The 12,639-nt window shown below is 37.7% G+C and overlaps 1 protein-coding gene across 1 annotated transcript; it reads right to left on the reverse strand.

Annotated features, from left to right (window-relative positions):
* Positions 1 to 258: 258 nt before the first annotated feature.
* LOC113324951 (thymidylate kinase-like) lies at positions 259 to 1,406 on the reverse strand. The gene is made up of 4 exons (XM_026573221.1): positions 1,302 to 1,406; positions 1,158 to 1,217; positions 537 to 680; positions 259 to 435 (listed from the first exon to the last, which is right to left on the reverse strand). The coding sequence occupies exons 1-4, from the start codon at positions 1,404 to 1,406 to the stop codon at positions 259 to 261; spliced, it is 486 nt and encodes a 161-aa protein (XP_026429006.1).
* Between the last annotated feature and the right edge of the window lie 11,233 nt (positions 1,407 to 12,639).

Below are 12,639 nucleotides of genomic sequence, written 5' to 3' on the forward strand. Positions count from 1 at the left end.
GCATATGACATATTATCCAGAAGAGCTAGACGTACATATGACATGCGTATCCAGAAGTTACACATGAAAATAAATTGACACCAATAAAAAAGCGTACTAAAAATTACATGTATTAGTTTAATATTATATGAGACAAATCATTGAAAAATGGCCTAAAAAAAGATGACAGAGCTGACGAGATCATCAAGGTTTGAAGCTAATAGAGTACAGAAAAATGGTTGGGATCTAGAATTTTAAGCTATTAGGTCTACTTCAAGTTTAAGGTAGTCCTTTTGTGAGAAGAAATTCCATGAAATACGCCTGCCTCGATAATTGAATGCAGGAATGTACCCTCCATGTGGGATCATGAAGCATCTCATAGTGTTGATGAACTTTCTTCTGGAACTCAAGCTGCTCGTATCTCTCACCTCCATAACCTCCTCTTTCTACAGCTTTCTGAAATAATGTTTCAGTTATAAAAACACAAGTTATAACATGTATCAAATATCAAACTGATTCTTACTAGGGGTGGGACTTGGGTTGGTTGGGCGGGTTACAAGGCTTGGCCGAGGTAGACCCGAGCTAGGAATCCTTTGCCCAGATTGCCTATCAAACCCGTGAAACCTATGGAGGTACTTCCCAAGACCGCCCAAGTTATGTTCCTCGGGTTCCCCGGGTTCCTCAGGTTGACCCAAGTTTCGCTAGACATACGAGTTTGTTAATATGATAATAACAAATTATCATAATAATAAGATTTAATTGCTATATTCATCTTAAATTTCTAAATAACTGAAAATTATTTACAATAATATAATCTTTTTTCATATTGAATGATTAAAGGATAAATATAATTTATATTTTCATTATTAGATTTGAAGATAATATCTAAAGTTACTCTAAATAGATGATAATACCAATTATGAAAAATAGTTTTATATAACTGTATTATAGTTCTTCGGGTTGGGCGGGTTATCCGGGTTAGAAATATTTGTGCCCATCTTGCCAAAATTTAACTCGGGTTTATAAAATTTATGTCCAAGCTTGTCCAAAGTTTTGAAATACTTTGCCCGTGTCCACCAACGTTCGGGTTGGGCATGGGTTTGGTGGGTTAACTCAACCCAAGTCCCACCCCTAATTCTTACTAGGGGAAATAGAAACTAGAAATAGTTAGGAACCACCTGGGGTGGTATGTTTGGGTATGCTGCTAGATCTGGAGCCAGCAAACCTTTCTCTGGAGCCTGTGACATATAATGAGTTCAGCAGTCATCTCATAAGTAAAAAAACCTCAAGCCTGTGTATGTCGAGTTTCTAACGAGAATCACCTTACACCATTCAATATCTAGACCCTTGTCAGATGAAAAATCCACCCGGGAGTAAGAATGACGGTCTACAATTAGGGTTTTCCCACTCCTCAACTTACTCTCCATCAACATTCTGCACATCAAAAGTACTTTTGACTAAGCACTACTTTTTTAACTACCTCAGGGGAATATTAGTTATTTGATGCTCATGATATGGCATCGAACTGCGACTCTCTGAGCCCAGCAATCAATAATAACAGTTGTTCAATTTGCATGTGTATCTACAAGTTACACATCTAATTGGCATGTGTAACTAGTAGCTACACATCCATTTTATCTTGTGTACCTAAAATTTACACATCTAATTAGCATGGCTAACTAATAGCTACACATCAAAAAAAGGACAGTAAAGACACCTCAGCTGAACAACAATGATCACGGCCGTTAGTCATAACAAGGGGGAATTATATGATTATCCTTACTTATGAATACAATTTTCACTTTAGTCTTAATGACTACAAATGGCCGTCCAAACAACTTTATGTTCATGCATCAATGAAGCCTAATACCAATTTTTGTGATAGTGGTACTATTAGTTACAAAGTTGCAGGTAGATTATAGAGCTCGAGTAAGCACATTGACAGTAGTTGACAAGATGAAGTTTTTGGATTGTTGCAGGCAGTTCATTTGTTATTGGATCTAAATCTCAATTCCACATCTACAATGATTATAATTGCCTAATAGATGTAGTCCACGCTTTTGCGCAATTCTGCAGCTAACTATATAGCTAAGAAGGAAAAAAACTTGTTTCACAAACACCCATGCGTATCATCTAAAATTCTTAAGAAAAATGATGTAATGGTTTGTATAAGTAATAAGGTTCAGCTTTCTTTTCAGAAAAACAAAAAATAAAAATAAACTAGAATCAATTTTCTTCTTGTTTTGCACTATGTAAAGGTAGAATTCACTTACCAGTTTCCTCCAAGACAATAAGCCTTCATGATGCACTTCAAAAATAAATCAAAATGTCCCAAGATATTCCTCTAATCATTGTACAATAAAAGAATTTCCTTGTATCTTATTCAATTCTATTGGCATGTGTATTGATGTAGTTTTTACAGTGGTAAGAAAAGTGGTTCGTTAAAGACTTGTACAGATTCTATTTTAGATTCAAATTCAAAATAGAAAACGAGAAAACTCAAATTTAAGTTTTTATCAAACTTATAAAAAGCACTGCGACTCAGGATTCCACCATTGACCAATTAAGTGATTCAATCTAATCAATATTTATGTAATTCTTTGCGTTAAAAATGATTCTAATTTATTGCCTATAGTAGATTTTTGAAGTAAAAATTGTAAACATCAAGCATAAAACATCAAAATTTTAAAACTAAGCATGCTCCATCAAAACGAATCACAATCATTCAATAAAAATCAAATTTCCAATATTAGTTCCATGCAAATAATCATAAAAGAAATAGCAAGAATTAATTAAAATAGAATTATACCACTTTTCATGGAACAATGGCTTCCTCCGTCGCCTCAGCTAAGGGGTTTAGCTCTTCATATTAATCAGTTGCTCGAAATACATGTTTTTTGCTCAAAAGTTGATTGAAAAGGAGAGAAGGTATAAAGCAGTATGTTTTGTAACGAATATAATTGTCACATAACTAGTGTTACAAAGAAACCTTAAGAGAACTTTTGCAATGTCAATATAATTGTTGGAAAAATTGTTACAAAGAGATTCTATTTGAAAGAATAGGTGACGGTTTCTGCGACTTTCCTTAGGTGTTGCTCTCTGTTCTTCTTCTTCCTCGTCTACAACTCGCCTGTGAATTGTGAAATCGTCTCTGCAACCTAATAAACTTCTCTGCAACTACCCCAAGGCTTACGTGACCCTTCTATGACCTATATCAACTCTTTTTATAGCCCACAGGTCGATTGAATCTCAAAAAATCTTCGGTTATTCTTCTTTTTCCTCCACCTCAAGTCTCGGGATTTCTTTCCGTGCCAAGCTTATCTACGCGGTTCTGTGAGTTGTAAACTTCTTAGATAAGGTAAGATAGAGTCCTAAATATAGTTAAACTCTCCAGAATCTCGCCAACTCCCATACATATAACCAAAAAGCCCGATAATACTTTACTTCCCTGTTTTGCAGGAACCGAGAACTTATGCCCATCTTTTTCGAATCTGTGACACATATGCATCTTGTTTATGATAACAGGATAATCCCAATCAAATTCTACGTCCAACTCCGACTACATTTCCCCAAATCCGATAACAGAACCCGATAACTTTCCAACTCCTCTCTTTTCTTCTCCCGGGCTTATATATCCCAATTCGTTCGATCCAATCAATCCTACCAACCCTGTTATACTCTAGGAAGTCCATCCCACCAAAATTCCGAGATTGAATATGTCAAGGCTAAGTCTACCAGAAGACCTGACATTCAGGAACTGACTAGTTCAGATGACTAAACAACCAAACCTAGTATCAAGGTGTTAGTTTCCTGATTTATAGAATCTTTAATATACATCTGTACTTGTAAACACATACAAATAGAAGAGTTTAGTCTTCTCACGTTCTGTGGAAGATTTACCAAAAACTAAAAGCCAAACTCTTGAGTTGGTATCAGGCTAGGATCCTAAAAACCACGCAATCCACAAAAAAAAATCATTCAATGACGAACATTACTACTCTTCAGAATGTTCACATCAATCATCTTATCACACTCAAACTTACAGAAACCAATTATCTTCTCTGGAAAACGTTGTTCAAACCCGTTCTGAGAGGTTACAAACTCATTGGATTCGTTGATGGGACAAAGGAAGTTCCCCCACGAACCCTTCCAAATTCAGAAGCCATTAATCCAGAATACACAAACCATGAAGATATTGATCAACTTCTTCTAGGCTGGCTTGTTTTTTCATTATCTGAATCTGTGATAGGCAAAGTCACAAGTCTTGAAACATCCAAATCTGTGAGGGATACTCTAGAGAGGGAGTTTGCTCCAAAAACAGCAGCTCACCAGATGCATCTTCGAAGACAACTGCACAAACTTTCAAAAGGTAATCTCACAATGCAACAATACTTTAATCACGCTAAGAATTTATCTGACGGTCTTGCAGCTTGTGGATACAATGTTTCTTCGGATGATATGAAGTCTGTTATTGTTAATGGACTCAACCAAAGTTATGACCCCATTGTTACTGCTTTGGGTACTGTTACTGATATGGACATGCATACATTCAAAGCGCATATACTCACCTACGACATGCGGCTTGAGCAACAACAACCTCTACTTCAGCAGCCTCTGGCTAATGTTGCTACATTTGGAGGATCTTCTTCAACCCAGAGGCCTGATCCAAGACGAAACAGAAATCAGCCACCTCAGAATCGACAGCCTCAACGTTTAAGGCCAGCTAACCCATCTTCTCAGGGACCCTGTCAACTCTGTGGAAGGAGAAATCACACGGTTGTGCGTTGCTGGTATCGGTTTGACAAGGAGTTTGTCCAGCAACAGCGACCTCCGGATGCGTATGTTGCACTGCCACAAAGTCGAGGTGACAATGGTTGGGTGACAGATACAGGAGCTACCCATCACCTAACATCTGATATTAACAATCTCAGCATTCCACATGAATATGAAGGTACTGAACAAGTACAAGTTGGAAATGGTAACGCTCTCACCATTGCAAATATTGTTAAATCCTATTTTATTTACAATAAAAGAAAATTTCAGCTCAACAATATATACCATGTCCCTTAAATTCAAAGAAATCTTCTTTCTGTGCATCAATTCTGTAAAGATAACAATGTGTTCTTTGAATTTCACACAAATATTTTTGTTGTAAAGGACACAAGCACGGGGACAACACTGCTGCAGGGACGGAATAGAAATGGGATGTACGTATTTCATGATGTTGGCGGTGCTAGTTCTTCAGTTCAACCCAAGACCTCATCACAAATACTCTACCTCAGTGGCACCAAAGATTAGGACATCCAATGAAACGTACTGTTCATCGAGTCATTAATAAGTTTTCTCTTCCAGTTACAAATAAATCTTTTGAGTTTTGTCATTCTTGCCACATTAGTAAGAGCAAGAAGCTTCCCTTTCCAGTTAGTAGTACTGTGTTTAATAAGCCATTGAGTTTATTAGTGTCTGACATTTGGGTTTCACCTCATATGTCTAGGAATGGTTATCGTTACTATATGTTAATCATGGATGCCTTTTCACATTATACATGGGTGTTTCCTCTTATTCGAAAATCTGATGCACTCCCAACTTTTTCAATTTAAAAAGCAGGTTGAAAACCTAACTGATCACAAAATCCAAGTTTTCCAGTCTGACAATGCAGGTGAATATAAAAAATTCACTGCCTTTCTTAATGAATCTGGAGTCCAACATCGTTTTTCTTGTCCACATACGTCCCCAAAAATGGTCTTGCTGAAAGACGGATAGGTCATGTCAATGAATCAGGATTAGCACTCTTTTTCCATGCGCATATGCCCAAATACTTTCGGACTGATGCTTTCCATACATCTTGCTATCTCATAAACAGAGTACCAAAATCACAGTCTGAAATTAAAACTCCACTAGAGCTCTTGTTCGGAAAAACACCAGATTACTCTTTCCTTAAATTTTTTGGCTGCTTGGTGTATCCATGTCTACGGTCATACAATTCTAACAAGTTAGAGCCAAGGTCATTAGCATGTGTATTCATAGGCTACAACAGTTCCCATAAGGGTTATATGTGTCTACATAGGCAAACAAATAGAGTTTATATTTCTCGCCATGTACGATTTGAAGAATGCTCATTTCCGTACGCCCCAACGCAGCAGGATGTCCCATAGCTCAGTCCGCAGAAATATTTGACAAGTACGAGGTTGTTTGCTTCAACCATTTTCAGATCATTACGACAAACTACTGGTGCACCAACTGAACATAATGGTGCAACGATGTATCAACAACTTCACAACTTGTCAGCTCAACCACAAAGCAGTTATGGAAATGAAGTCATAACTGCATCCCCGTATGATGTTGCACAAAATCTAGTGCTTGCAGCTGCTGGACCATCTGATATACTAAGTCCAGTAGGCGATGCTTTACAAACATCCAATCAACTTGTTTCTTCCACTACTTCTACTGATGTAGGAGCACCGTCATCTGCCACGACACAAGTGCAGCATCATCTAATGAGGACAAGGGCAAAGTCAGGTATAACTAAACCAGTACAGCGTTTGTGTCTCACAACAACTAAACATCCCTTACAAGTTTCTGAATTCATGAAGCCAACTTGCTTCTCCAAGGCATTTGTTGAACCACACTGGAGAAAGGCTATGGATGCAGAAATTAATGCGCTACTGAGAAATGGTACCTGGACTTTGGTAAAATATGAAAATGGGATGAATATAGTGGGATCAAAATGGGTGTATCATATTAAGAGGAATCCAGATGGATCCATTGAGCGATATAAGGCATGTCTGGTTTCCAAAGGTTACAATCAGAGAGAAGGGGTCGACTATGGGGAAACATTTAGTCCGGTGGTGAAGCCTTGCACGATCAGACTTGTTCTTTCCATTGCTGTTATGAATGGCTGGATATTGCGACAACTTGATGTTGAAAATGCATTTCTGCATGGGGATTTGCATGAAGAGGTGTATATGCAGCAATCAATAGGATATGTTGATCCAGATAAGCCCAATTACGTCTGCAAATTGAACAAATCGTTGTACGGCCTTAAGCAAGCTACAAGGGTTTGGTTCTCTCGGTTAAGTGGCTATCTTGTTCAGATGGGTTTCAAGGGATCAATAGAAGACTGCTCATTGTTTGTTCGGAAAACTACAGAAGGAATTACATATGTTCTTGTCTACGTAGACGATATTATTGTCACTGGATCTAATCCTGTGCTTATTGACAAATTGATTGCTGACCTAGATAATGTATTTGCAGTAAAAGACATGGGCACTCTCTCATACTTCTTAGGAGTGGAGGTTATCATCCAAAGTCGCAATTTGTTTCTCACACAGAGAAAGTATATTTCTGATTTACCGTGTAAGACTAAAATGGATGGCAGAAAACCTATTTGTACCCCATTGGCAGCACAGGCGATATTGCAGAAACAAGGTACTGCTAAATATGAGGATCCAACATTATATCATAGTGTTGTTGGATCTCTTCAATATCTGCATCTAACTCGTCCAGATATTTCAGTTGTTGTCAACAAAGCCTGTCAATTCATGCATGATCCTTATGTTGAACATTGGGATTTCATTAAAAGGATCCTGCGATATCTCAAGAACACTATAGATTATGGCTTGCTCATAAAACCAAATACTGGTAGTACTCTTCATGCATACTCTGATGCAGATTGGGCAGGAAGCTTAGATGACAGGCGTTCAACTAGTGGTTATTGCATATACTTTGGAGGAAATCTAATATCCTGGAGTGCACGTAAGCAGAAGACGGTATCCAAGTCAAGCACCGAGGCTGAATACAGAGGCATGGCTATTGCTACTTCAGAACTTATATGGATTCAGTCTTTGTTAACAGAACTTGGAATCACTACAGCGCCTCCGATACTGTGGTGTGACAATCTTGGTGCAACAAATCTCACCTCCAATCCGGTCTTTCATGCTCGCACAAAGCACATTGAAATAGATTTCCATTTTGTTCGTGAACGAGTTGAAGGAAAGATCTTCAAATGCGATTCATCTCTTCCAAAGATCAGCTAGCTGATATATTTGCCAAAGGGTTATCATCACCTAGGTTTCAGTACATAAGAGACAAGTTGAACATCCGCAAGCTGCAACTCAACTTGAGGGACGGTGTCAGGGCTAAGTCTACCAGAAGACCTGGCATTCAGGAACTGACTAGTTCAGATGACTAAACAACCAAACCTAGTCTCAAGGTGTTAGTTTCCTGATTTATAGAATCCAAACCTGATTTATAGAATCTTTAATATACATCTGTACTTGTAAACACATATAAATGGAAGAGTTTAGTCTTCTCACGTGCTGTGGAAGATTTATCAAAAACTAAAAGCCAAACTCTTGAGTGAATCTCCTTAAATCTTTCACAAAATTCGAACTCTTATCTGCCTCCCGTCTACAACAGCTTCCCGCCAAAATAAGATTCAAACGAAGGTGAAGATGGGTGTCCCTTAACAGGTTCTGGGGTGCCGATAACTAGTGTCCTTGGGGTGCCCCTTATCCAAATTATGGGTGCCAATAACAATTCCTCTGGGGGTGCTTTTAACAACTTTCCGACCCGATTTTTCCAAAAATGTTTATTGGCCAAAAATACCTACACACACATAAAATACCAGAATAAGTACAAAAATGAGCACTATCAAAATACAGAATCGAGACAAATTAGACAAAAAAATGTGTCTATCAAATACCACCAAACTTACTATTTTCTAGTCCTCGAGCAAAAGTAAAATAAAATAAAATCCTAACTCACTGTCGCAGGCATCGCGATTGCACTTAACATGTGCAACAAGCCTTTGAACCCCTAGGTGGCCCCAGTGGCCGAGTTATAGTCTCGGGAGGGCTTACCAGAGATATACCCACAAAACCTTTACTCCGGACCCTAGCTTTCTCCGCAGAACCTTGGAATAACAATAAAGAATCTCCTTGGTTGGCATATACTCTCATTGACTACAGAAGGAAGTACCCTGATGCGAAATTCCAATTGATGTACACGAGTTTGCACTCAAGCATACTAAAATTCATATATAAGTGATAGAGCTCTACTCAGATAGTCGCACTATGGACATCAATATCCCGAGTCAACAAATCACATGGATAGATTAAGAAGATGGATATAGAGAAAAACATAGATGATTTTTTATGTTGAATAAGGTGAACGGTATTTCCCATATTTGTCTGAAGGCCACTGCCAAGATGAACCTATCCTAATGGACTGAGATACTGGTCTGACTAATATCAACACAACTGGAATATACAAGGGAACCGGTGGTCGATTTATTCACTGAACATTAACATTTTTTTTTAATAACAATCATGATTAGATCTTATGGATCCAAACGCATGCTTCTTGTCAGCATATTACATGGTAATTCCCGTGGATCTTGCGTTCCACGCTTGTTTAGGCGACGGAGACAGGGAGAACACACATATATTTCTATCCAAGTGTTAATATTTATTCCGAGTGGTCTGATTGGTCTGGTCTTTTTTTTTAAGTAACTCAATCACTCTACTTCATCCCAGCGGTGGTAACAACTCGATGTGTGTGCCCCACAAAATCACTTAGAGAAACATATTTTAAAAAGAAAATAAAATAAAAATAAAAGGTGAAAAGGACTCAACGAGATATGGCGAAACTACCAAGTTATTTCTAACACCTGAGCTCTGTGCTTTTCTAAATAGACTCTAGTTAGATGTTTCCATCTACTCAGATTGGTTCCTCAACTCCTACAATCAAGATGCTTCCATCCACTTAGATTGGTTATTGTCATCCTTAATAGGCATAAAATTTTAGTCTCTGGAGTTTAATAATGCAACTAAAAAATTTCTCCCATACCCCAAAACTTAAATCTAACATTGTCCTCGATGTTCTAAAGATAAAATTAAAAGCATGAACAAGGAGAAACTGTTACCATTTGAAGCAAAAGAGTTAAGGAAATATATTACCGTGTTGCATGAGCATGGGTAACCTCCCAAGAAGTGCTAAGTTTAACGTCTTCAGCCAGAACATAAGAAAGAATTAATCACCTCATATCATAAAGCAATAATCGGAACAACTGTGGGTCATCTGCATAAAAAAGTGTTATCACAGATAAAAGGGAACTGCAAAAAACAAAGAAAGTGAATAAACATAGCACACCCTTGCCTAGTTTCTTGTTTAAGACAATTACATCTAGTTGTGGTTTAGGTTTATGTTCAGGTTCTATAAAGGGGTCTAGATAAATTTCTTTGGGCTTGTGTTCCTCATAGGTAAAAACTGTAAAGTCTGTAAAAACTCAAATAAGAACTTAGAATCACATAATAATAACCTGAATAATTGAGGATCCTCTAAGTCCATTAGGTTTGACTCACACATTTGACCACAACGAGAGTGATGGTCATTCTTAAGCAAAGGTGTCAATTCCAATCTCTTAGACTTAGTCTCAAAACTTAATACTTGACACATTTGAAAATCATACATTCCCACTCTTGGAAGAAAAATATTTGGTGGGAAAGAAAATTCGATTTGGGTATGATATCCCTGATAAACCACATCAACCAAAGGATGGGTGTCTAACAATTGAACTTCTCTATGAAGATACTCTTGTGAAATTTTAGAAGCATAAACTTCAAATCCACCCCCAAACTTAGAATTTTGGGTGTCCCTAGATAGACTAGTCATAATATTCCTAATTTCTAGACCATTAGGTTCCTGAAAAAGGTCAATTGCTTTCTCTAAGTTATAATCAAGTGGTACATCCTCTAAATGCATCCGTTACATACAAACTGTAGGACTTATATCTTTAAAATCTGTTATAGTCCACCCTAAAGCTTCCTTATTATCTTGAAGTACGGTCACTAGCCTACCCTCCTGATCACTATCCAAATAGGAAGCTATAATCACAGGAAAAGTCTCAAGTGGGCGTAAATATGCATAATTAGGGTCCAACTTAGGAGGCTCTTCAGGATCTTTTAAATAAGGGATTAAGGTAGATTCAGAAACTAGTAATGGTTCGAACCTAGCTTTCCATTTATCGGAATCTAACACAGGAATAGAATCCAACAGAGCATTTACTTGTTCAATGTTTCTATCATCGTCGAAATCCATGCTAAAATGGGCTAGACAACTCTCTAATGGATCTTCCAATATGATTTTTGGTAATGACTCTTGAACTAAGGTACCTATCATGTTCACCTCTTCAATGCACGTGTCATCTAGCTCAGAATGTATCTTATTGACATTAAAAATATTCAGTTCAATTAGTAATATTACCAAAAGATAGATTCATGATACCATTTCGACAGTTAATGATCCCATTAGACGTAGCTAAAAATGGGCGACCTAAATCACAGGTATCCGTGTTTCTGAGTCGGGGACAGGTTGGGTATCTAAGACCACGAAATCTACATGATAAATAAACTTTTCGACCTCAATAAGAACATCCTCTATCACACCATGAGGAATTTTAACAGACCTATCAACTAACTGCAATGCTATCTTGGTAGGTTTCAATTCACCGAGCCCTAGATGCAAGTACACATGATACGGTAGTAAGTTCACATTAGCTCCTAAGTCAAGTAAAGCTTTCTCTACTCTGTGTTTTCCTATCGTGTAAGCAATGGTAGGGGAACCTGGGTCTTTATACTTAGGAGTTGTGGTTTTCTGAATGATCGAACTTACATGACTAGCTTATAAGGCTTTTTTGGGGACACTAAGCTTGCATTTTTGCGTACACATATCTTTAAGGAACTTGGCATAAGCTGACAGTTGCCTAATTGCTTCTAGTAACGGAAGGTTTATGGTAACTTTCTTAAAACCTCCATTATGTCATTAAAGTTGGATTCACTCTTTGTTGGTACTAGTAGCTGTGGAAATGAGGCTCTAGGCATAAAATAGGGCCTATCAGGAACCGAATTGGCATCATCAGAAACTTTATCAGGATCCTCAGCTATGGATGGTCCTGAGGGGTGAACTACATTATGCTCACTTTCGGGCATGGTAACCTTATTGTTTACAATTCTACCACTCCTAAGGGTCATAATAGCATTCATTTGATGTGATGATTTTGCACCTACTTCATGAACTCCTCTAGGGTTAGGTTGTGTTTGACTAGGGAACCTACCTTTTTCTCTCAAAGACTCATTTATCAGACTAACCTGAATATTTAACTCGGAAATAGCCTGAGAATTAGCCAGGCCTATATTTTTACTTTCTTTTATGGTTTGTGAAAGTGATTGGTGAATCTTATCACTGTTATGAATAAATGCGGTGAGAGTTTCTTCTAGACTTAAAATTTTCTTATCTGACTAATTCTGAAACTGAGCTAGCCCTGGAGGATTCTTAGTATAGCCAAAACCTATGGAAGCATTCGAATTACTAAACTGACCTTGATTCTAGTCCTTAGACCATGAGAGGTTCGGATGGTTTATCCAACCAAGATTATAGGTTTCTGAACATGAGTCAAACTTCTAACGATTATCGAATCTAGTGTTATTATAAAAAGCATTGGCTTGCTCTTCATTATTCTGTCCTTCCCCAAAAGGATCTAATCTACCACTAGTGTGACCCAATTCTAAAGCTTCTAACCTTTTAGCTATTGCTGCAATTTTTGCATATGATTCAAAGCCTCATCTACCCTATTAACGTTTCCTCTGCCTAGAAGAATTG

The sequence above is a fragment of the Papaver somniferum genome, chromosome 11, assembly GCF_003573695.1.
Source record: "Papaver somniferum cultivar HN1 chromosome 11, ASM357369v1, whole genome shotgun sequence".
Classification (NCBI taxonomy): domain Eukaryota; kingdom Viridiplantae; phylum Streptophyta; class Magnoliopsida; order Ranunculales; family Papaveraceae; genus Papaver; species Papaver somniferum.